General features: G+C 47.8%; 8 protein-coding genes and 1 non-coding gene across 9 annotated transcripts; 6 read left to right on the top strand and 3 right to left on the bottom strand.

Annotated features, from left to right (window-relative positions):
* Positions 1-1,326: 1,326 nt before the first annotated feature.
* On the top strand, positions 1,327-4,343 carry F9C07_2202566 (putative Fe-S protein; the record flags this gene model as incomplete). The annotated part of the gene is made up of 5 exons (XM_071509539.1): positions 1,327-1,722; positions 1,795-2,501; positions 3,137-3,297; positions 3,418-3,607; positions 3,716-4,343. The coding sequence occupies 5 exons, from the start codon at positions 1,327-1,329 to the stop codon at positions 4,341-4,343; spliced, it is 2,082 nt and encodes a 693-aa protein (XP_071366280.1).
* Positions 4,344-6,402: 2,059 nt separating this feature from the next.
* Positions 6,403-9,319, top strand: F9C07_3421 (putative N-methyltransferase; the record flags this gene model as incomplete). The annotated part of the gene is made up of 7 exons (XM_041292600.1): positions 6,403-6,698; positions 6,783-7,462; positions 7,529-7,744; positions 7,803-8,703; positions 8,765-9,060; positions 9,116-9,197; positions 9,253-9,319. The coding sequence occupies 7 exons, from the start codon at positions 6,403-6,405 to the stop codon at positions 9,317-9,319; spliced, it is 2,538 nt and encodes an 845-aa protein (XP_041145739.1).
* A 327-nt stretch (positions 9,320-9,646) lies between these two features.
* On the top strand, positions 9,647-11,203 carry F9C07_3420 (putative aldehyde dehydrogenase family protein; the record flags this gene model as incomplete). Its single annotated transcript, XM_041292599.1, has 3 exons — positions 9,647-10,063; positions 10,139-11,023; positions 11,090-11,203. 3 exons carry the CDS (start codon positions 9,647-9,649, stop codon positions 11,201-11,203), a joined length of 1,416 nt encoding a protein of 471 aa, XP_041145738.1.
* Positions 11,204-11,694: 491 nt separating this feature from the next.
* On the top strand, positions 11,695-11,799 carry F9C07_t173. Its single transcript has one exon. It is a non-coding gene; the product is annotated as a tRNA-Met (tRNA).
* A 2,555-nt stretch (positions 11,800-14,354) lies between these two features.
* F9C07_2155606 (uncharacterized protein) lies at positions 14,355-16,707 on the bottom strand. Its single transcript, XM_041286201.2, has 6 exons — positions 16,285-16,707; positions 16,188-16,233; positions 14,939-16,112; positions 14,826-14,881; positions 14,515-14,765; positions 14,355-14,430 (listed from the first exon to the last, which is right to left on the bottom strand). The coding sequence occupies exons 1-3, from the start codon at positions 16,454-16,456 to the stop codon at positions 15,218-15,220; spliced, it is 1,113 nt and encodes a 370-aa protein (XP_041145736.2). The 5' UTR covers positions 16,457-16,707; the 3' UTR covers positions 14,355-14,430; positions 14,515-14,765; positions 14,826-14,881; positions 14,939-15,217.
* Positions 14,688-15,092, top strand: F9C07_2232081 (uncharacterized protein; the record flags this gene model as incomplete). The annotated part of the gene is made up of 2 exons (XM_041292598.1): positions 14,688-14,765; positions 14,826-15,092. 2 exons carry the CDS (start codon positions 14,688-14,690, stop codon positions 15,090-15,092), a joined length of 345 nt encoding a protein of 114 aa, XP_041145737.1.
* F9C07_2283048 (transcription initiation factor IIA, gamma subunit) lies at positions 16,708-17,532 on the bottom strand. The gene is made up of 3 exons (XM_041292574.2): positions 17,440-17,532; positions 17,235-17,382; positions 16,708-17,145 (listed from the first exon to the last, which is right to left on the bottom strand). Exons 1-3 carry the CDS (start codon positions 17,481-17,483, stop codon positions 16,999-17,001), a joined length of 339 nt encoding a protein of 112 aa, XP_041145735.1. The 5' UTR covers positions 17,484-17,532; the 3' UTR covers positions 16,708-16,998.
* A 132-nt stretch (positions 17,533-17,664) lies between these two features.
* Positions 17,665-18,104, top strand: F9C07_2106024 (uncharacterized protein; the record flags this gene model as incomplete). Its single annotated transcript, XM_071509003.1, has 2 exons — positions 17,665-17,809; positions 17,866-18,104. 2 exons carry the CDS (start codon positions 17,665-17,667, stop codon positions 18,102-18,104), a joined length of 384 nt encoding a protein of 127 aa, XP_071366279.1.
* Positions 18,105-18,695: 591 nt separating this feature from the next.
* On the bottom strand, positions 18,696-20,673 carry F9C07_3416 (putative hexokinase family protein XprF; the record flags this gene model as incomplete). Its single annotated transcript, XM_041292573.1, has 2 exons — positions 18,696-19,941; positions 20,045-20,673. The coding sequence occupies 2 exons, from the start codon at positions 20,671-20,673 to the stop codon at positions 18,696-18,698; spliced, it is 1,875 nt and encodes a 624-aa protein (XP_041145734.1).
* Between the last annotated feature and the right edge of the window lie 3,299 nt (positions 20,674-23,972).

Below are 23,972 nucleotides of genomic sequence, written 5' to 3'. Positions count from 1 at the left end.
TCATTGATACAACTTCGGGATTTCAAGGTGAAGGCTCTTGATGACTGCAAAAGGCTCAGATGCGTTTCATGTTGGTGGCATGTTATAGACGTTGTAGACATGATATATGCGCATCTAGATGATGAGCACAGTCAGCAGTGCACTTCTGATAAATACAACATAAATCCAAGCCTCAGTCTATCCCAACATACTCCTAGGCTCCAAAACACATATTACATAACAACGAAACCCATAGCCCAGACAGCAAACTTGACTTAACGAGCCGAAGAAGACCCGCTCATGTCTCCCGATTCCTAACGGGGATCAAGAGGATACTTCTTGCGCAGCTTATTGACAACATAGAGACACCAGCCTTCGCCATTGAAAGAGTCATACCCTTTGGGGTTCATAGTATCAAAGCGGATATCTACAAGCAGCGTTCGGCCGCAGACTTCCCAAAGACCCTGATTTTGCGCCTCGCCCATTTCGTACTCCTTCCACACTCCATTAATGTTGATCGGTGGTGGATTACCCTAGTAATCGCGTGCAGTGAGGGCGTTTCTTAATAGTGCTTCGAGTAATTCTCGCTTTGGAATGCCGTAGATGTTGACTTGGCTAGTAGGTAGGGCTTGATAGGCTGGGTTGGGCTTGGATTGGACTTACTGAGATGACCGTCGTAGTTCCTTGTGGAGGGCATCCTTACAAGGGCCAGTATGGACTGGTAGGAGTATCACTTTGGTTTTTGGTACGATGGTGAGCATGGTTTTGAGTTGGCAACGACAAGTTGATGCTTGTATTTATATGGTGAATGGTTAAGAAGGGCTTTTCTTGGAGTGAATGGATGGCGGATTATGTTCTTTGTTGAGTCGGCAAATCCATATTTAAGGTTCCTATATTCCTCTTGCTCTTTTGAGACTAAATTCATAGTAATGGAATATATTGTTATACGTTGTAAGTGAAGCTATACAGGTAATTAGCCTGTTTCATGCCTGGGGCATCAACTCTTCTTTGTCTATCAGCTCGTGTATGCGGAGAATGGCGTAGTAAGTACATAGCGCCGGTTTCTTATAGAATGATCCAGCACTAGCCAGACCTTACCTGTGTTTTAAGTTGGTACCTGAATTATGCTAGAGTGGATAGATATGAGGCAGCAAAAGAAACGCTCCAATAATATTGGATGTGATTGAGATTGTTCCAAGTATGACGCCACTGCTGAGATAAGCTCTTTATCGGCGATAAGGATTTATCCACCATATCCCTCGGTTCTCGCTGCTTTCCATCCTCCAGCTACCTTGTTTCCTTGTCTTTCAACGAGATGGGCGATTGCCCCGGGCTTAGCGTTGAATTATGAATCGCCTAAGCAGATCTCTTTGTCAAGTATCGTCTCACCATTTCCGTCCACGACCGTCCTTTACGCCCCTCGTTCCGAAACGGTGTATAGGAATTCCGCCCGCCTTTCTGCTCGATGAATATATTCCGCGCTACCAGCTGCTCACATCGGTAGATGCTTCGAAGAAACGCTCTCTCGCTTATGCGCATCTACGTGAATGCAATTTATGCCCACGTCGTTGCGGAGTAAACCGGTACGAAGAAACCGGGGTATGTCTAATCGGCGCTGAGACAGTCAAGGTCAACACGATCGCACCACATCGTGGAGAGGAACCATGTATTCAAGGATTCAATGGCAGCGGCTCCGTGTTCTTTTCAGGATGCAATTTGCGCTGTGTGTTCTGCCAGAACCATGTACGTCATACCTTTTTCTTTCGCGGCAGTTCTGCATTTCTCAGGTCAACGCGCTAATGGAGACCTCCTTAGGACATCGCCCACCAACGTAACGGTTTCGACTTAACTCCTGAAGAACTAGCGGACTGGTTCATGAAGCTTCAGCAAGTGGGTAACTGCCATAATATCAACCTAGTCACGCCGGAACATGTAGTGCCGCAGGTTGCGCTCGCGATTCTGACGGCGCGCGATATGGGTCTCAACATTCCTATTATTTACAATACGTCGTCGTTCGACTCGCTCGAGTCTCTCCAGCTAATGGATGGTCTGGTTGATATTTACTTACCTGATTTTAAAGTGTGGAAGAATAGTACGTCGAAGCGATTGCTCAAAGCCGAGGATTACACCGAGACGGCGATGGAGAGCATAAAGGCCATGCATAAACAGGTCGGCGATTTATGTTTTACGTCGGATGGGATTGCTAAGAAGGGCGTTCTACTGCGGCATTTGGTTATGCCTGGCAAGGAGGACGAGGGCCGGGAGATTATGCGCTGGTTGGCGGAAAATGTGTCCAAGGATCTCTATGTGCATATTATGGAGCAGTACCACCCGGATGCCCATGTAGGGAAGAGGAAACGGACTATGAAGAATTCGAAAGGCGAGGAAGAGGCCGAAGTGCGGTATGCAGAAATCAACCGCGCGGTCCGCGATGATGAGCTCGGCTCTGTCAGGGATGCCGCCGTGGCAGCTGGGCTTTGGAGGTTTTGTGAGGCGAATGAGAATAGTTCCATGTTTCATCTGTGAGTCTTGGTCCAGTACCGGATCAGGAGACTTGAATATGGCTATTACAGACAGATAACTGTCGATCCGATGAGGCGCCAGTCTTTGGTTTTTCACGTCGGACACATCTTTTTCATCTCACCTTCTCAGCCTCGCGGTAGATGGGAGAGGCGACTTGGCGGTTCTGCCAATGATGGCATAATAGATTTTCAGCTGCTACATAAACGAAGTTAGATAGTATGCATGTGTAGCTGCCACAATCGTTATTTATACGGGTCAGCTACGGAACCTCTTAAGATGACCGAATATGAGCCTGTTGATGCTTGTATATAGATAAACGCAGAGCGAGAACTCTAGCCATTCTAGAAGGAAAAAGGATCGGACATGAAATCCGCCGATGACGCCGACCCACGACCCACCCAGGAGCTCAGCTCATTTTAACTCCGCCCAGCTTATCATCTTTGATTGTAGGCTATTGTTCCCTTTCAACAAAGACAACAGCTCAGCCTTATACAATTTTTTTCCCTTCATCCTTTCACCATTCACTCATAACAGACCATGCTATAACCCCTGCAGTTTAACATCCACCACCACCACCAACACCAAAAAACTGAAAACACATACACCAAAATGAAACCAATAATCGCCATCCCAGCAATAATAGGCCTCGTCCACCGCGCTTACTCCCGCAAATCCCTCACTCACCTCGGCCTCGCAACAGCAGCTCTAACAGCAACTGCCCACGCCCTTCACCCCTGGTCGGCGCCCTTCGCCCTCCTTGCGGTCTTCTACTTCGGCGGCACAAAAGCCACAAAGGTACGTATACGTCGCGGGGTCGGGATCTGAGCACGGGACCTAGCCCATGAACTCTTAAAAATCAAGTGTACAGGTAACTAACTCAACCGGTCGTTATCTAGGTTAAACACGATATCAAAGCTCAGCTAACCCTCTCCGCGACCGGGTCGGAAGGCGGCGAGGGCCAAAGAACCCACATCCAGGTTCTAGCAAATAGTGTCGTCGCGACGGTGCTTATCCTCCTCCATACTTATGTTCTGCGTGGGTCGTCGGCGGAATGTTTCGAGAATGGTCGGAGTGCGGCGGATTTGTTGGTTGTAGGGATTGTTGCGTATGTCACTCATCCTCTCTTTTCTCTCCTCATTTGATTCAGGATGAAGATCAAAAACAAGAACGTGGGAAGGCCAGTAAATGCTAACGAAGATAACCACAAAAACAGCAACTACGCCGCTGTAGCAGCCGACACCTTTTCCTCCGAACTGGGCATTCTATCTAAATCCAAGCCCCGCCTGATCACCTCACCCACACTCCGGGTCGTTCCACCAGGTACAAACGGCGGCGTAACAGCCGCGGGTCTTTTGGCGGGCGTATTCGGTGCGTTTACGGTCGCTTTGGCGTCCGCTGTGCTTTTGCCGTTCTGCGCGGAGTCGAGTCTTGTGGATCGGGTTTATTGGACGTTTGCGTTTACGGGTTGGGGCACGTTGGGGAGTGTGCTGGATAGTGTTTTGGGGGGCTTGTTGCAGGCGAGTGTTGTTGATAAGCGGACGGGGAAGGTTGTTGAGGGAGAAGGCGGGAAGAAGGTGCTTGTACATCCTCATCCTAGGGCTGGGGGTGCTACGGGGTATTCGAGTGCTTCTGCTTCTGCTTCTGGGTCCGTGCAGCAGAGGAAGGGGGAGAAGGGCGGTATTGAGACCGTGCATGAGAGTCGGAAGATTGAGAGTGGGAGGGATCTGTTGGACAACAACGCAGTTAATGTTTTGATGGCGTTTATTATGAGTGTGGGCGCTATGGGGGTTGCTGGTTGGGTTTGGGGTGTCTCGGTTTTCGATATTGCGGCTTCAGTTTAACTAGTCGGATATGTATTATTGGATGTGTGATGTGTGATCGTGTGATTATGGGATTATGGGATTATGTTGCTATGCAAGGATGCTATCAAATTGGTGGTTCTCGTACATGATGAAGAATATTATGCATGGAGCATGGAAAGAATAGCAATGCTAAATTATAATAGCAGCCTAGATAACTGAAGAGTAAGAGCGTGACATCAGTGTTGCAGATCCGTTCGAGTAGTTGGGGCAGGATAGGGCTACGCTTGTCCAGTAGATTGCGAACTAGTCTATACTGAGGGTAAGTAGATACACCTCTTCTTGTCTGTTGTATTTGACGTTGCATCCTGGGACTTCAGTTTGGATGACAGCATAGGGGTTTGCAGTGAGGGTCCTCGGTGGGGATTGCATCCTTCCTCACTGGGTCCATAGCTATCATAGTCAAGTTCTGGAGATGACAGTCGAAGCTTGAGTGCAAATTCAGCACAGAAAGCGTCGGTTATTGAAACCTTTTTAGGGTGAAACTGGAGCGCATCCATATTAGCGACCATGAGATCCGTTCAAGATTGCTGGCAGACTTGGTAGAGCATGCACAATTCGCAGAGTTGTCTGTGAATGACATAGCTTAGGAAGCTGTTAAGCTTCAGGCATGAGGCAGATACAAGAAAGACCCCAGAGTGGCATAGTGAATCAAGATACAACAGCCAATCATGGCTCATTCCAGAGTGCTCCGGAGGAGGTCTGTTAACAATGACCTTGTCTTGTTCAACAAAGGCATTGTATGGCACTCGGTATGTGTATTTTGCTTATTGGAATAACACAGTGGGGTCGACACCAAGAAAGTGACCTCCGGAGTCCTTCATATCCCTGGGAGGGGTGGCTGAGGGGAACCTGTGACATAAAAAGCCTCGGTGCGACTGGTATGTCCGCAGTAAGGCTGGGATGATAAGTGTCATGCATGGTCAATATCAGGGATTATCCTAATTCGACCATGAGCCATATCGGTAGTAACCTTGAAAGTTGATTAGCTTGCATACGTGCGGTTGTCGCGCGACTTTGAGACTACGAGTAGGTCCATGATTGGGCATAAATCTCTCAGGAGGGTAGAGGCGGTCATTGCACATACACAAGCCACTGAGAATTTGTGAATTCTTCGGGGATTGGTATCGGAATGGAGCTGGGTCGTATTCACTATGGAGCATTCGAGCACGCCGTGAAATTAGTAACTTTTAGTAGTGGAAGTACCTCGCCGCATCCCGCTGGCAGCTCCGGAACAACCACCAAAAAAAGACCCCACAAGTGGGGCACTGCAAACGCTGCAAACTTGGGACAAACGCTGCAAACCGACGATGCAAACACAACGTCATCACACATTTCTCCACCAGCCGTGGGTGATATTCCTCGTATGGTTGGATATCAATCTCGCTGAACATGGCATGCGTGACACATATTGGTGCAGCAGTTGGCGTCCGGTTCCGGAAGTGGGCCAGAACTCTCGCCCTTACAGGATAGCCTGTGTTATTCTAGCCGTGGCCTGACCTGCATTGCCCTTGCAAATCTCAAATCGGATCGATCTGCTTTGATGTCAGAGCGTACCGTCAAACCTTCCAACCATCACTGAGTCCAATCTGATAACCAAAACTGGACTAGTCCTCGTCCGTGGGGTGTTTGCAATAGGAATTACAGAATCAGTATGGATTATTCAGGAACAGCTCAATCCGTGGAGCAGGGAAATTCAAGGGCTAGACAGCACCCATGCTTTATGAAGTTCCCTCTCTCCTCCGCTGCATTCCAAACAAACCTGTTTTGGCATACGAGGCTCAATTATTCTTCCTTTTTCTGTATTTCCTATTGATTCTTATGTGTGTCATACCATCTGCAGGATACTATCTGCAACTCCTCATTTACCCCTCATTGATCTGCCCTCCCAGAGTATATTCTTTATCTTTGCCTACCATATAAACAACCCGGTCCGCCTACTATAAACCCCACGGTCAAGATACTTTATTAAACTTGCAGTATTTCCTGGAATTTCTTTGTGTTTCTTGCAGGTTTGTGGTTTCTGCGCCGTCAAGTCAAAATGTCACCGTTGGCTCTCTCTCCTAAGACCGTTGACATTGTCAACATCTTTCAGAATGACGTGGAGTTCTCCCTCGTAAATGAGATCCATAAGGGTATTAGTCCTCCCGCTGGCGTTAGGAAGTCAATGCCAACGATGCTTCTTTACGATGCCAATGGCCTCAAGCTTTTTGAGAAAATCACCTATGTGAAGGAGTATTATCTAACAAATGCGGAAATCGAGGTCTTGGAGACAAATTCCAGGAGGATAGTTGAACGGATTCCAGACAATGCGCAACTGCTTGAATTAGGTAGCGGGTGCGTCATCCTTCCAAATCAAATCGTAACCTTTCAGGCTGCGTAGCGTATCATTACCGTTCTCCGGTTTTAACCGCCTTTTAGGAATCTTCGGAAAATTGAGATTCTGCTACGGGAGTTTGAGCGCGTGGGAAAGCGCGTGGATTATTATGCCCTTGACCTGTCTCTATCAGAACTGCAGCGCACATTCGCAGAGGTGTCCATTGATGATTACACACACGTTGGCCTCCATGGTCTCCATGGAACCTACGACGATGCCGTCACTTGGCTTAACAGCCCTGAAAACAGGAAGCGGCCCACGGTGATCATGTCTATGGGTTCCTCTTTAGGGAACTTTGACCGTCCTGGCGCAGCAAAGTTTCTCTCGCAGTATGCTAGCCTTCTTGGTCCATCCGATATGATGATCATTGGTCTGGATGGCTGCAAGGACCCGGGCAAAGTATACAGGGCATACAATGATTCAGAAGGTGTTACACGGCAGTTCTATGAGAACGGACTAGTGCATGCAAATGTTGTTCTTGGATACGAAGCCTTCAAACCTGATGAGTGGGAAGTAGTGACTGACTACGATGCCGTGGAGGGACGACACTGGGCAGCCTACTCACCCAGGAGGGACGTCATTATCAACGGGGTCCTTCTTAAGAAGGGGGAGAAACTCTTCTTTGAAGAGGCGTACAAGTACGGACCAGAGGAACGCGATCAACTGTGGCGTGATGCCAAGTTACTCCAGTCTACGGAAGTGGGCAATGGGTCTGACGATTACCGTGAGTAGCAAATGGCTGCCTCATTTCAGTAGACGTGTATGCTAACTCTGGCTTTTCGCAAAATAGATCTCCATCTTCTGACATCCGCTGCCCTCAACCTCCCCACGTCTCCCTCTCAATATGCAGCTCATCCTATACCCAGCTTTGAAGAATGGCAGTCCCTGTGGACAGCATGGGATAATGCTACAAAGGCTATGGTCCCTCGCGAGGAGCTTCTGTCAAAGCCGATCAAGCTACGGAACTCTTTAATCTTCTATCTGGGGCACATTCCTACATTCTTGGGTTAGTCTACATGGCTTACTATTCCCAACACATAACTTGATGCTAATTATGCAAACAGACATCCATCTGACCCGAGCCCTGCGCGGAAAACTGACAGAGCCAAAGTCTTATAAACTAATTTTCGAACGTGGGATTGATCCTGATGTAGATGACCCCCAGAAGTGCCACTCCCATAGCGAGATCCCAGACGAGTGGCCAGCTCTTGATGACATTCTAGACTACCAAGAGCGAGTCAGAAGCAGAGTTAGATCCATCTACCAGATCGAGGGCCTTGCAGAAAACAGAATCCTGGGTGAGGCGCTTTGGATTGGATTTGAGCACGAAGTGATGCACCTCGAGACATTCCTGTACATGTTGATCCAGAGCGAAAGGATACTTCCCCCGCCCGCCACTGAACGGCCGGACTTCAAAAAACTGTACCAAGACGCTCGGAGAAGCATGAAAACAAATGAGTGGTTCTCCGTTCCTGAACAGACACTTACTATTGGCCTTGATGGTGCTGATACCAACGACGTACCCCCAACGACCTATGGGTGGGACAATGAGAAACCTGCGAGAACAGTGACGGTTCCAGCATTTGAGGCGCAGGGCAGGCCCATCACCAATGGTGAGTACGCCAAGTACTTGCAAGCGAATCAGTCGCGCAGAAGGCCAGCATCATGGGTCCTGACCCATTCGGATGAAAACTACCCCATACCTATGGCCGTCAACGGAAGCAGTGTCGGGGCTACGCAGGACTTTATGTCCAACTTTGCTGTCCGTACTGTCTTCGGCCCAGTTCCACTTGAATTTGCTCAGGACTGGCCTGTGATGGCGTCATATGATGAATTAGCCGAATATGCCGAATGGGTGGGTTGCAGAATCCCAACCTTCGAAGAGACAAGGAGTATCTATCTGCACTCAGCGCTACTGAAGGAAGGAGGTGGCGTAAATCATAATGGGGAGCCCAATGGCCATAGGTTAGTGCAGCCTCATTATAACGCCACATTCCGGGGATTGAGCTGAGCTAACGGCTTTCAGTGTGAACGGCTATCTGAACGGGATGAATGGAAATAGCTACTCGAAGATCAACCCAGACAAACCTCGTACGCCGGACCACCAGCCTGTACAATATCCTTCCCGGGACGCCTTGCCAGTGTTCCTTGATCTGGACGGTCTCAACGTCGGGTTCAAGCACTGGCACCCCACCCCAGTTATCCAGAACGGCGATCGACTCGCCGGTCAGGGTGAACTGGGAGGCGCATGGGAGTGGACTAGCACGCCATTAGCGCCACACGATGGCTTTAAAGCCATGGAGATCTACCCGGGATACACCTGTAAGTACCAGCCCCGTTATCGGGTACCCTCTCATTACATACTAATTCCGCACAGCCGATTTCTTCGACGGTAAACATAACATCATCCTGGGTGGTTCTTGGGCTACTCATCCCCGCGTTGCTGGGCGTACCACTTTGTAAGTTTACCGGTATAGAACCCGGGGCACTATAAGATGCTGACAACACCTCTAGCGTCAATTGGTACCAGCACAACTATCCTTACACCTGGGCAGGAGCACGCCTAGTGCGGGATCTTTGAAGGCGTGTGGGGGTTTTAGGCATAGATTTCATGCTTGCTTATCTAGATCTCTAACCATGTTAATGGTATACCTTTGCTCTACGCCTAATCTGTCTTTCCTTCCAAGTACACTTTATCAAGGGAGTAGGTGGAGTGTGGACCTCATAGTAGATTACTGTTTAAGGCATAGTATAGTGGTGCCGCCACAGCGGGGAAGCTCCAACCGATAACGTGACGAAGATACCCCTCCAACTTATCAAGCTGTCTTTATACATGCCCGGGACAATTACCCAAACTAAGGTTCATTGCTTCGCTTTGATCTAGAGATTGTAAACGAGCAGCTTCAATATGTCTCTCGAAACCATCACCACCATCTCGCCCTCCACGAATCAGCCAGTTGTCACTCGAACGGGCGTCACCTCCGAGGACCTACAGCGAATCCCGGAGGTTGCACAAGAGGCTTTCCGGTCATTCTCCCGGTCGACCACTCTCAAACAGCGTCAAGAAATTGTAACACGTGCATTGGACATTCTTGAGAAGAAGAAAGATGAGCTTGCGCGCGAGCTGACCGAGCAGATGGGTCGTCCGATCGCATATACCGGTGTGGAGGTATTGACAGCTATCAAGCGCAGTCGCTACCTGACCAAGATCAGTGACTCGGTCCTAGGCGAAGAGGGCGTTGTCCCAGGTGAAGAGGAGAAGGGCTTCAGGCGCTATATCAAGCGGAAGCCTGTTGGTGTGGCGTTTATCATATTTGCCTGGAACGTACGTTGCCGCTTATACTTTGGCTTGAACTACTCGCAGGAAGAATATACTAACCATTTACTTGCCACGGAATAGTACCCCTATTTGATCCTTGTCAACAGTTTGATCCCTGCTATTCTTGCCGGAAATGCTGTCATTTTGAAACCCTCCCCGCAAACTCCGACCATAGTAGAGCAATTTGCCGCTGCCTTCGCCGAGGCAGGACTGCCTCAGAACGTCATCCAATATTTCCACTGTGGATCCCCTACACTACTTGAGACTATCGTCCGGTCACCTTTAGTCAACCACGTCTGTTTCACAGGCTCGGTGGCTGGTGGCTTGGCTGTGCAGAAGGCCGCGTCAGACCGCATCGTCAATGTTGGGCTGGAGCTCGGTGGCAAAGACCCAGCTTATGTTCGGGACGATGTGGATGCAGCGTGGGCCGCGGAGGAGGTCGTCGACGGAGCTATTTTCAACAGTGGACAGAGCTGCTGTGCGATTGAGCGGGTCTACGTTCACAAGAACATCTACAATACCTTCGTTGAGGAAGTCAAGAAGGTCCTAAGCAAGTATCGTGTCGGAGATCCGTTTGACAAGCAAACACAGATCGGACCTGTTATTTCAAAGCGAGCGAAGGACACGATTCAGGCCCATGTAGCCGATGCGATCCAGAAGGGTGCCAAGGATGAAACTCCAGCGAATGAGACATTTGAAAACCCTCCTGCGGAGGGCAACTACGTCAAACCTACGCTTCTGACGGGCGTGAACCATGACATGATTGTCATGACAGAGGAGACCTTTGGTCCTGTCATCCCTGTTATGAAGGTTGACAGCGATGAGGAAGCTATTAAGCTGATGAACAGCAGCGAGTTTGGACTGACTGCCAGTGTCTGGACCAAGGATGTGGCTAAGGCTGAGGAACTAGTCGAGCAGGTGGAGGCGGGAACTGTCTTCATTAACCGATCTGACTATCCTAGTCCGGTAAGTTCTAATATGGACCGAGATTTGATTGCCATGGTGGACCTAGGACGATGCTGACTGTTTCAGGATCTCGCATGGACCGGCTGGAAGAATTCGGGACGGGGCGTAACTCTGAGCAGATTTGGATTTGAGCAATTTGTCAAGCTCAAGAGCCACCACATCAAGGCTTACCCTAAATAAAGTGGGTCACTTTTAGTTGCCATGATTTACGAAAGTCAATGATCGTTTATAGTAAGATAGACTCAATGGTCAACCCGAACTAAGGTATGATTGCTCAGGGGCAGGCCCCTGGAAAACAAAACTCATTGTTCGTTCCCTCTTTCGAATAGCTATGATCTGTAGACAAACAGCTATTTGTCCTGCTGTCGTGGGTACCCATACATTCAAGTTATTCAGAAAATGATAAATATCATGGCCGATCGATCCAAGGTCCAGCATATACCAAGAAATATATTTCTGCAGGGAAGAATATTAAAACGCATAACGCCAATCATAACAATATGAGCAACTCTAGACAATAATCGTCACATATAAATATCACTTAACAATTCATATATCATGACTATATGTTTAAGTTTCATACAATTTGTTGACAAACAGCCTAGGGAGAATCAAGATCTACTTAATGAATATCCTTATAATGCTTAGATTAAGTATTACATCAACAGCTGGCCACCATAGTATAGTGGTTAGTACGGCGGTCTCATAGCAATATGACAATTCCTATCCAAAGGAGTTGCAATCCGCAAGCACGAGTTCGATTCTCGTTGGAGGCACATATCTTTTTGTATTTTTCTTTTCTTTTTGTTTTTTTTTTTTTTTTTACATCTTCACTCCCGTTTTCGAATATTTATTCTTCCCAGTTAAAATACCCTTATCCAGTTACTCCGACCCAACCGGTAGTTTAACACAGCCTTCCACATCTTTTACCACCTATGGCAGATCTGATCTCACAATTGACCAACAAGACCGTTCTAGATCGACGCTTGGCCTGCTTCCGCCTGCATTAGTATCTATTCTCGACGCCTCCGCATGTAGGCCACATATGCACCATAATCAAGATACCGCAGCTCCCAGATCCCCTGAAAAACCTCAGAATACTCCGTATGTACATAACACATATGCCATTACTAAAGAAAGCAAATAACGTATGGAGACCCGATTACGCAGTCTGTCCCCCTAGCACAGACGCCCCGGGGTAAAATACAAAAAGCCCTCAAAGAAACAAGCGTATGTTCCATCGGGGGGGGGGGGACCCATAAACGCCCATCTCATGAAATCACTTTTAAGAGGATTAACAAAGTCATACGAACAGCGACACCATCGGCCGGACCGGAAGATCACGACATCATGGCGCGCTTTAGTAAAGGGACGGGCTCTCCGATCTCCATCGTAGGTTTTCGGCCGGCATGTATCGACGATCTACGGCGTACATAGTACATACGTACACGCAGTAGGTTGGTCAGTTCAGCGCAGCCAGACATACCCGCCGCGGTTGTGAATCGTAGATAACATGATACTGACTCGAGCATCATACCATTCGCTCACTTATTCGCTCTCACCCAGCTCCCTCTTTCTACGTATTCTTATCTACGGAGTAACTAGGCAGATAGGTACGGTTATATCTAGATCCCAGGCATCTGAATCCACAGAAACCACACTCCCCGTAATAGGTAACACTCAGCTGATCTCACACCGCCATTAAATCAGATTTCGACTAGTCATTCCAGGGCCCTAACATACCTAACCCTCGCCTAGCCTATATCTTAAGTTTTGCCCTTTTTCTTTCCCTAAACGGGGCGCAAATGGGGCAAAAGGGAGAGAAAGTGAAAGTAAGAGTGGGTACTACAGGATGCGGTGACTGATCCACTGATCTCCCGTCCGTTCCCCCCAAAATCCCCATTTCAATGCCCCATCTTATTCTCCTCTCCCCTTTCTTGTCTTTCTTTCCACGAATGTTCCGTACGGGGTGGAATAGGGGGAGGAGTGGTTTCGAAAGGAAAGAAAGAGAGGCAAACGGGACCAGGAGCGATGGTGACGAAAGGGAGGGACACAACAACTACGTCGTTCTTTTCTTGCGCGTATTATTGAGCCACTGGGAATGCGTGAAGTCAGTTAAGTGTTTCCCGACGCAAGGGAGCAAGAGATTCCGGGCGTGAGGTCGTCTATTGCTTGGATTTGGGGGCCGTGGAATGCAAGATTACTGTGTTTAATTGGGGAATGGAGGACTGGACTCGAGAGTCTCGGAGTGCTACGGTACTGTCTATTCCGTTTCCCGTTTCCCTTATTTTTTTCTTTTTTCTTTAGTTCCTTTTATTAAGACCGCTGGCTGGTCGTGTTTGAAATGTGACTTGGGTGGTTCCATTCGATCTTTGATTGAATTCCATGAAGATGGCTGTAATTGCACTGTACTCCGCATACACCTGTGGAATGTTCCATGGATTCAATCGCCATTTTTTTGATTAGTGTTTCGATTTCATTTGCTCAAGTGGATTTGGGGATATCAGGTCTGTTTATTTTTTGGGTTAAATTCTATTATGTCGCGATCTGTGATATGGAGGTCGGTAAACAATGGGAACTATTGATTGGATTGATCAGTCTTTCTGGTGGAATGTCTGATAGTAAGCGATTACGCGCGCGCCCCAAGAGTTAAGTCTTTACTGGTGCACTGCCGCCTCCCGAGATTATTCTGGACCCTGAGGACAACTCAGTAAAGTTTCATGGGAACATGCATGGAACCGAAAAAGAAAAAAATAAAAAAAAAATCTCATCGTACAGCTTAGGCGCTGCCGTAGTTACAGGTTGCTGGAGGAATCGATGTGGACTGTCCACCAATGCATATGCTAGATAGGAGACTTGGATTACGATCTTTAGACGCCTTGCTATGTATGCGCTGTCGTCGATAGGCTATTGCCCAACTCAGTCTAGATTATCGCCTCAGGCAAGTGTTGCGCCAGCATTTCTTGCATGCATGTTACTGTATTGAACGTTTGAACGAGGCAAGAAGGGGGGTGAGGACCAAAAAAAGAAAATAATAGTAATAATCTTAATATTCAAAAAAAAGGGAAAATCATTCACGCTATCTCATTCGGCCAGGTCACCCTGAGCCCTGAGAGATACCCACTTTTTTCTGCTGCGAGGGGATAACTGCCAAAGGAATGTGTCACATAACGCGGTACGAAAGGAACATAAGGCTGTCACTGTTGGCTTCATGCCACAGAATGTGCTGATCGGGTTAAGTCTGCATTTTGCACGGGCAAAACCGTTAATTCATTCAGCTGGCTGGCAAAGTTCTTTCTTTCGAAGAATTTCCGTATATATCATCGTCCTGCCTCCCACTGTTGTGTTAAAAAGGTTTGTCCTTTTCTTCCCCGGCCAGCGTCTCCAATGTCATAGAACATCCGCCAGTCTGTCTTTCGTTCTGTTTTTAGTACCTTTCTTCTTTGGGCAATCGTCTCTCTTTCATTCTGACCGTGTCCTTCGTTCCATAGAACATCTTGCAGAAAGCGTCCGCTCCCTTGTCTTTTGCGATACCGATTTTTAGTCCTCTGCTTGCTTCGATCCTGCGGCAGATAGTGATCGATCAGCGCACTTTGCATCTCATTTCGATTCGACCTAATTGACTACGAATTTTCTTCATTCCGATATCCCCAGCTTTGCAATCATGGAGTGTTTCCGGCAGATTGGTCGACTGGTTAAGGCCCCATTCCAGCGTGACTCGCATCACAAGGCATTGGAAATCGTAAGTAGAGGTCTTCAAACTAAGACTTGGCCTGGAAATTGCAACTGACAACGAATTCAGGGGCCCCCAACCAACTTCCGCAAGGAGGAAATGCCGACTTTCTTCCCAGATGACGAGTCAGTACATGTTAGCACCAAACTCCGAGAGACTGTTTCTGACAATGCCGTTCACAGTGCTCAAACATTACATAGCCACAGCTCTTCCCTAGAGAAGGATTCAATGATCAAGACCTTGGAGCGTGAACCCTCAGCTCGTCAACGAATCAAGAACAACGTCCGAAGACTGAGTGTCAGAGTAGCCCGGCCAGTCTCAGAACACGAAGACTGAGGCTGTTTGCTCAAAGCCGGCACGGGAATGCCTGGCTTGCTGAACCTCAGGAGTTGCGCCACCAGAATGGAATCAATGGGCGCCGGATTGGCTGTAAAATCATCTCGCTTAAACCATCTGCGGATTCAAAGCAGGAAAGTTGGAACTTCGTTGAGACGCGATTTCTTCGACTGCGGATTGTTCCCACGGGGTGGAGTTTCCCGTCGGGTTTTCCTAATAGACGGTGAAGAACCTCGACCCTGTACTTGTACGTCTGAATTTTGTAGCTCTGGCAGCTCAACAAAATCATCATCAAAAAGCAATCTCCTTTTGGATTGGGTAGCGGTTGGTGTCTTGTATCTAGCATTGATAGACTGCATTTTCCTCCCCCGGTCCTTTGTAGGGGTCAAAGGGCTATGCCGAGAATTCGACGACATCGAATCAGAACTAATGAGACGTGCTTTCTGAGTGGGCCTCGGTGTTTCATATTGTAGATCTAAGTCATCGTCTTCCGAAGCTGTTTCGTCAACATCAATACTTTTGGCTGCTTCATATATTCTTGGTGGCGAACTATTAATTGCTGCTGAATCTCTCCCCGTGCCAGACGACTGTGAAAATCCCGCTGCCGCCCTTGTCGATGACTTGATTCCCTGCATACCTACCAATGACCTTGCCTTCCTAGGACTCATCATCAGACCATGTAGTGATGTTCCCGCCCACGTTTCATCCTCAATCTCTTCATTCTCCTCTTCTGAATCCACCTGCGGCCGTTTACTCTGTACCTGTTCAAGCCCAGCTTTCTGACGTGCGGAAAGCGCATCGGCAGCATCTCTCCGTCTGGTGACGTCGCTAACAGGCGTTACCCCATCGGTCGGCCTAGCCAGATTCTGAATCGCCGCAGCATTCTGTAATTTAACCTCTTTTTTGCGCTTAGCGTATTCAGCATAGTGAAGATGTTGAGTAAAGGATTGGGCCACGGCGTTGAACTCGTCTTCAACCATAATGTAAAGATCATCGTTCGATAGACCCTCAATTAGAAACCTAATTATAATCGATTCCCCAAATTAACAATGTTTCCTTGAGCTTGGCTAGCGGAAAGGGTAAAGGAAAACGGACTCTTCCGATGGACAGCGGTGAATGGGAGACGATGGCGGAGTCGGGGCTATACTAGAATGTTAGTTTTGATGCTTCCCATTTCCCCTCTATACTATACATGATCTGAAGAAGTCTCGTTTCTTCGGACTAGAATCGCGCGCTCTCGCTCTGGGAGTCGCATCGCTGTCATTGTTTTTGTCGCTTTTCTCTTTTACCACTCGCTTTGGCTTGGAGTCTTTGCTGCTTTTGCCGTTTCCTGTGCCGGTGAGCCATGGTAGCGTGCGAGGCATCTTGTCTGATGTTCGGTGACGCTGTGCCACGACTAGACTAGATTTAATCGACTGTCATTCTCGGTTCACTCTTCTTGAAGCTTACAGAAATTGAGTGCGGGCAGAAATGGGACGCGAATGAGGCGCGATAAGAGATGACGGGACGCGGGAGGGTTACCGCCCCGCCTCCGCATGATCACTTTACTGAATGTAGTAAGGTAATATTCTCTTGACTTGATCCATCTGGGGGAGAGGACAACTTAAATGAGGGTAAAACCTCACTACTTGAATCCTAGAAGATTTTACTCCCTATCCGTACGGAACAAGTTGTAGAAAAACCCGCGTCCATCTTGGGTATCGATTTGTTCTATTGCACAGCAAGATTTGTAATACACATGCAATTAATGTTGTGTCCCCAACGCCACAGAAAAACCCCTAATATCAAGAAATCCATGCTCCAGTCAACCCGATGCTGACATTATCATAACGCCGGTCCAGGAAACAGGACCCAAGGGAAACAAAAATGCACAAAAGAGCCATGAATGTCTGGGAACGATATGTCGCTATGCCTCGCCGGGGCGCTTGCTGTTGCAGCTAACAATCTTCACTTTATCCGCTTGTACGGTCGTCTGGTTGTCCAGTTTGAAGGTGACGTCTTTGATGAGGAATGTCCATACTTCGTCGCAGAAGCGATATGTATCCAGGTGGCCCTGTTGAGAGAAGCTCTGTTAGCCTTTGATACTTGACAAACGAGGCTGGCGCGACTCCTCTGATACGATGATCCGCAGGATATATGTACCTTAAAAGTTAGCCTGGCGCGCACTTTGTCTGCGAGAACCTCGGTGATCACTCGATCGAAAGTGGAAAGAATCTTCATGGCGAGCTGGGGCTCGATTCGGCCATCATTGATCAAGTCATCGAGGGTGTCGGTAAGGGACAGGCCCAGGCTAGATTAAAAAACGGGTTAGTAAATGGTTGAGCACATCAGGCTGGCTAGTCAGTACCTGCTCCCGCGATAAAGCTCGTAATATGCTTGTGCGTTGCTCATGGTGCCGAGTATGGAGCGATCGATGGAGGTAATTGGACTTGGTGAGAGTTGCCTGAGTGATATGGCCCGTCGTGGGGAGTATCTGCACGTGATACACAGTTGATATCATGTGACCACTGTCCAGGTTATTACATCAATATGATTGACAAGCTTAATTTCAGAAGAATTTACAGTAATGATAATGTCTGAAATTGGTATCATGATCAGTCAAATGAAGAAAGTACCACTATTGCGGGTTCCCGCGAGGTTCCTCCCAGTGCAATCGGTATATTCTCCTCTTAGACAAATATCCTCCACTGCGCAAAGGTTACACGATACCAAGAAAGGTTTGTCTAAGCATTGGTACTGTTCTTAAAGATCTTCAGCCTAATGGAACTAGCAGGTGCATCATATGAGTCAAGCAAACAGCTAGAGACCACGGCAAAGGATAATTTAACATCCCAAACTGGCAAGAAAGTGAAGCCAGAAAAGGCCAAGACTGTTTCACAAGCCGACGAGGAGCTTCGCCAAAAATTAGAGCAGATGTCTGGCGGGGGAGGAGCCTCTGGAATAGAATACGAAGATGGCAAGCCTAGTGCCATGAAGAGAAGTGTTCGAAATAATATGTTCCGCTACATTTGAACGACCACCGAGAAGTCTGCCACCTCTTGAGCAGCGGCTGACTGCAGCTCCTAGCTACAAATATGAAGCCGAAGAGACTGTCATTGACGTGAACGTCATCTTAGCCGGTATTTCGGCCTGAATGACGGTGAAAGTTCTATATCCAAAGCACAGATGAATGCTGGACAAAGACCCATGGCAGTACCCCTCTTCCTGGGTGCCACAGAACGCTATACGACACTAAGAAACTTACCCCAATCACCCAAATAATCCTCTTGCTCTGAGCGGCTTGGGCCATCTACTGTGTTGAAGAACTGGTCGAAACGCTCGATTTGGGAGTCGATCAAGTAAACTGCGAGTGTGATCGGCTATGTACTTCATTCTAATAAACGCAATTTGAGATAAAGGGGTGACCATGTCGTATAGATAATAATGCAGAATTAGCAAGGAAGCAAGGGACCACTAGTATAGAACGCCTTACTCAATTAAACAAGCGCCTCTATCGCCCAGACAAATTACGAACTCCAATGAACCACGGCGCTCACCCGGAGACATTCTACAAATGTAAAGATCGTATCGCATAAATGAGAGAGATGGAAGGTTCCTCAAGGATCACCGGTTAGCTACCATTCCCGCCAGAACTCCAGCGCCAATGACACCACCATCGGAAACTTCGCGCAAGAAGACCGATTTCCCGCTCTTCTGCGGCCCAGTTCTCATGATGAGACGGTCAATGAATTGCTGACACATGTTCTTGAAATTAGGATAGTGTTGAATGATTCCGCCCGTGTAAGCGACGACAAGCTCTTCAGGACCCGATTGCCAATCCGCCGGCGTAGGAGTGGGCGATAAAACCGGAACAATTGGCCCGTTGCCTCTTTGTGCGTTTGTTGATACTTTCGACGTAGATGGTGATAAGAAGTTTGTTACAGCCGTGACGTCAGCCCCGCCATTGTGCTCAGGAGATGCAGCGCTAGAGGGTTGTGGTGAGTTTTCAGTGCTCTCCACTTTCAACTCAATTTCGTTCGCGCAGGCGAGTAACCCTACTACTGCTGCAGCAATCAAGCCCGCTGCTCGTTTTTGTACGGTCCGGGCAATCTTCCGAAAGGCACCGGCGCACACAGCATCCCATTGCCACTCACTGCTTTCTGGGGAAGGTAGAGAGTGATTCAACACATCCGCAAGTTCCAGGTCCGACCTAGCACGAGCAACATTATCTGAAATGTATGTAGTCGTTAATGCATACTCTTGGACGAGATTGGCAGGGAGTTCCTTCGAAGCTAATCCCCTAACGTTGGTGAGATAGTCAAAAAGGATGAGCCGAATAAGTTCACCGATGTACCGACCACCAGTCAGGTACTCAAATGGCTGGAAACCAGGTCGTGCACATGCCCTGTCCAGTTCAATATCCCATTTAGTTATTATATCGAGTTCCTTTAAGGGAGGTGCGCTGCCGGCAAGAGTCCACTCAGTGTTAATGACCGTCTCTACTGCCTCTGAATCTTTCGACTTCACATGGTTGGCCTTCGTTTCATGCAAAGAACTCAGTTTCATTGGAATTGTCGCATTGCATCCCGTGCCTACGATGATACCCATAGCGACCCGGCTGTTGGGTAACGACTTGACAGCATAAGCCAGAGATGCCAGCGTAGCGACGGCATCATTCGTGATGGCAGCAATCTTGAGTTTTGGTAGAGCGAAAAGTTTCCGGCGCTTGGAAGAAGGTTCATCTTCATCGTCCGGACGTCTTGTGTGTCTCTCATAGCCACTAAGAAGGATATTGCGAAGGTTAAGATCCGATGTAATGGCGAAACCTTTACCCATCGGCATCAACGTAGCCTCTGACAATGATTCCTGCCTAATCGTTGTTAGCTGTATATAGTTTGGCGTTCGGTCCTATATTGGTGGAAACTACTGGCGGCATCCGTGACCAGTATAACCAAGATCGCACCAGAACTTACATTATCGGAAAACTGAATGTGATTCCCATCTCTAATTCTTCGGGGACCTTGCCTTTGGTAGCATCCGAAGTCAAACTTTCGGCTACCACTTCCGCAATACGATCACCAATCCAAGAAAACAGGTCCTCTGCGTTGTCCATCTTTAGGTGCTCCTGGATAGGCCACGCTTTCTCCAATGTTCGTCTCACGCGCTGTCTTTGTGCTCTTCGAATGGTGGTCGATTGCTCTGAGGCATCCGTGGACCCGATATCAGAATTGGCAGCATCCCCCAACAGCTCAATGAAGGCGACTCGTAGGTTACTTCCCCCGACATCGATGGCTAAATAACGTCCTGTCTCCAAGCCTGTGGGCAAGTGCGTCACTGGCGTCGGCAGAAACTGTTCTTCTGAGTGTAGGGCCAGATCACGATACACGCTAGAGAAGCGACGCGCAAGTTTGTATAGAACCGCTTCATCAAGAGACAAAGGCGATAGGAATTGATCAAGTTTGCGATGATGCTCCAGGTACTCCCTCTGAGAAGGGTCTAGGTCGGAACCCTCATCCTCCTCATCCTCAATAGGGTCCTCATGTATATCATCATATTCTTCTTGCTTCGTCTTTTCTGCAGCTGCCGTAGTGATCGGAGCCATTGTGAAACGGAAACCTCGAAGGAAGAAAAGGGAGAAATTCACGGAGAGCCGAAGTGTAGAATAATTGCGCACCGGTGGAAGTCGACTTGTGCGACTTTCGAGCAAACAAGTCGTCCGGTCAAGTCGCCGTGGGGAACGGAGTTTGGGCTTTTGTGTTTACTTGCTCTTGTATCGCGGAATGTTTACGAGTGGGAAGGATCTAAGGGACCGGAATGAGGACTGGGGTTTGAGCGATAAGGTGCATGCCTTGAAGGAATCCGGGGGAGTTATGGAGTAACCTTATTTGAGATTCCACTTGCGACCAGGAGTGAATACGGAGTGCGGTCAAGCGTGTGGGGCACTTTCGCAATCGTGCGCTCTGGAGCTGGAATATGAGAAATGAATGTCAGTCTCGGTATCGCGTTAAATTAGAATAGTAAAGATGTAGACATTCAATGGTATCAACTGTGATGACGCGTATCTGCAGTGGAATGATGGAAAACGAAATCCTGCGGGCAACAAGAAGCAACAATCTCGACGATCATAATGCAGGGAGCTTCAACGCACGCACCAAGTAAGAAAACCTTATCAGAGAGGGTGGCCAGGCCTAGAAGAAAATGGTCGCTACTTACCTCGCACAAAGTGGTTGCACTCACCCGAAGTAAAAGAGTAGTAGAATCTATGTAGTAATTGTTGACGTCGCTGAAGGCAGCAGTAGAGAGTGTATATGTGAGTGTGAGTGTAAAATGTTACAGTAGATGTGGGTACACAGTAGGTATGACGGAGAAGACAGGGAAGGAGTCAATTAAGTACTATATTTAAACTAGCACGATCATGCGAAGTAAAATCAAAATGAAAAGGAACAAACAAGACCAGCCAGTGGATACGGGAAATATATGGCCAAGTCTCCACACCGGAGACGAGGCCCAGAAAATGAAATAGGAAGTGGCAGAGAGAGAGAGCGCGAAAAATAATAAAGAGACGATGTGGACAGGAAAGGGAAATAAGACGAAGGTTAGTCTAGTAGATTAATATGATTGATAGTAAGGTAGAAGAGCCGCTGCCGTTGGACGGAGCGAATGCGACCATCTCCCAAACGATGTGACGCTGGAGGTCAGTCGTATTATTGGTACAATTGGTACAGTACCACCGGATGATGCTTTTTACTGCTTCTATCCACCTCCCCCGGCGGAGCGTCTCGGAGGAGCTTCTTTTCTCGGGTCATGTTGTTTTGGATTTTATTCGTTCATCGATTTCTTTGGTCAATTCTCCTCCCCTCCCGCTTGTTGCTATTTTCAATGGTCCGACTATTATCACGGTTACCTTTTCGCGTACTGTATGTATGGTGCCTGCTCCCTCATTTATCTTAGATGCTACCCAAACAATCTTCTCCTTTTCTCTCTTCCTCTCAATGCGAAGAAATTTTTTTCTCTCTGTGAATCAAAGGAGAGAAATATATTATCCACAATTATAATTAACAAGAAAGGTTGAGCAAGACAATGCATATTGCTATGTGACTAAATTTTTGTAATCAATCTTCATTAACTGGAACTACAACAGCGACTCACTAGAGAAAGTATATTGAACGCAACCAATGAAAACAACCAGGTTTCTGATATTCACACCGGAAATCAAGTCCTACTCCGAGCAGTAAAAGAAGGTAAGAAAAAAGACACTGCACCAAGCATCTAGATAATTAAACAGACAGACCATGTGGAAGACAGTGGGGCAGGGCAATCTCTACCGACTTCGGTATTGAAACGCACTGACTTTAATGTCAAGTTAGATGCCGCGCGTTTCAGACCCTTTCATCATGTCAAAGACCCCTTATTTGTTAGACCTCGCATGGATCAACCAGCGCCATGACCTTTCCGGTGAGATGGCACGAAGGTTTCTCATGTACGGACACGCCGTGCTAAACAAAGCCCAGGCGGAAAAGCGATACCCTATCCTCGTTGAGACTTGCCCGCCTTGTTGGGCTTTTACTCGAGCCGAGAACCTGCAGAAGGACCGTGGACACGAGAGGACATTTTGCAACGCCATAAAACCATCGTTAGTATCGCCAAATTGGTGCTCACTATCGTATCATGTGGGTCATGGAGCGAGCTGCAGAGATAGGTTGTGGTTAAATCACGGATATGTTTCGGCTGAATCAGGAACCCTCACGGCCACTACCAGCTTTCCAAAAAGCGCCAGTTCTACTCCGTAAATAGACTTAACCTGCCTCCGAAGTCGGAGAGATTTAGGTCATCACTGACGAGAAGGCGGCCCCCTCTAACATTGCGTAGATCCTAGGGTCTCGGTATATAGCCGGTGATCGAATGCGTCTAGTAGGACGCTAACTCACCGAACGTCACTCGTCACCCCTCCTGGCGAAGTGAATGACTCGGGCAAGTTTCTCCAGTCTGCCTCCTGGTTAATCGAAAAATGATGCTATTGCCAGGTAGCATGCAGTAGCGCGTCGCAAGCGATAGCTAGCTCTTAGGACTGAAAATATACTGACGCAATCATTGTCTAGCACGCGACAATAATGTGTTGGCTCGGAACAACTCGCGATGACAACTGATTGACTTTTGCCACGGCTCTAAAAGATGTTCATAGTCGGTGTGTCAACATTGAATCAACTGCTGAATGGTTCTGGAGATTCTCCCCACTTATGCACTCCAGATCAGCTCTACATACACTGTATATCCCTTCACGAAAGAACCTAAGATTCACTTGATTTGAAGTAACGATATTCGGCGGATATCCGGAGGAAGGCCGGTGTTTGAGTATTTGCAGATATAAGGGTCTCGTAGCAGGTAATTAGTGAGTTAGTCATGGATCGTGTACTGCCATGGACTGGACTCCTGAATTAGTTTCGATTGCTCCTCACAAACCATGGTATGCTTGTTCATCTGTTTGTTCTAAGAGTCTCTGACTTGGCAGAGCCCATCATTTGGTAAAAGAGTCACAAGACTGCTAGGAATATTAGCTACGCCATTACATAGTATTAGACCCAACTCCCACCTTATCTTCTATAATTGAAATTCAATATTTGCTAAACTAGACCTTCGGCATTGGTCATTATCTTGGACAAAAATACTCAGGAATACAACCTGACACAGAGTTCATCTCACGACTCTCGCCAGGCTCAAACCTTATGCTATTACTACTAGTAACACTGCCACTGACATCTATCAATAAGTGACGCGACTTACTGGGATGTTACGTATACTGACAAACAAGATAAGGATCAACTCTCTAGGAGTTTCGATGCCGCATGTATGTATGCATCCGGTTGAGTCCTCGCTCTTGTACCTTATACACATATCGATCCA

This window comes from Aspergillus flavus, chromosome 4 (genome assembly GCF_009017415.1).
Source record: "Aspergillus flavus chromosome 4, complete sequence".
NCBI classification, from domain to species: domain Eukaryota; kingdom Fungi; phylum Ascomycota; class Eurotiomycetes; order Eurotiales; family Aspergillaceae; genus Aspergillus; species Aspergillus flavus.
This window is presented reverse-complemented; position numbering and strand designations above follow the sequence as displayed.

Bases quoted from the DNA above. Each gene is read 5' to 3' on its own strand.
- F9C07_2283048 (XM_041292574.2), bottom strand. From the start codon at position 17,483: ATGAGCAACGCACAAGCATATTACGAGCTTTATCGCGGGAGCAG. The intron at 17,383-17,439 runs GTACTGACTAGC...TTTTTAATCTAG, and splicing joins GAGCTTTATCGCGGGAGCAG to CCTGGGCCTGTCCCTTACCG. The intron at 17,146-17,234 runs GTACATATATCC...TTCTCTCAACAG, and splicing joins GCGCCAGGCTAACTTTTAAG to GGCCACCTGGATACATATCG.
- F9C07_2155606 (XM_041286201.2), bottom strand. From the start codon at position 16,456: ATGCCTCGCACGCTACCATGGCTCACCGGCACAGGAAACGGCAAAAGC. The intron at 16,234-16,284 runs GTATAGTATAGA...ATTCTAGTATAG, and splicing joins ACGAGACTTCTTCAGATCAT to CCCCGACTCCGCCATCGTCT. The intron at 16,113-16,187 runs GTCCGTTTTCCT...GATTATAATTAG, and splicing joins CACCGCTGTCCATCGGAAGA to GTTTCTAATTGAGGGTCTAT.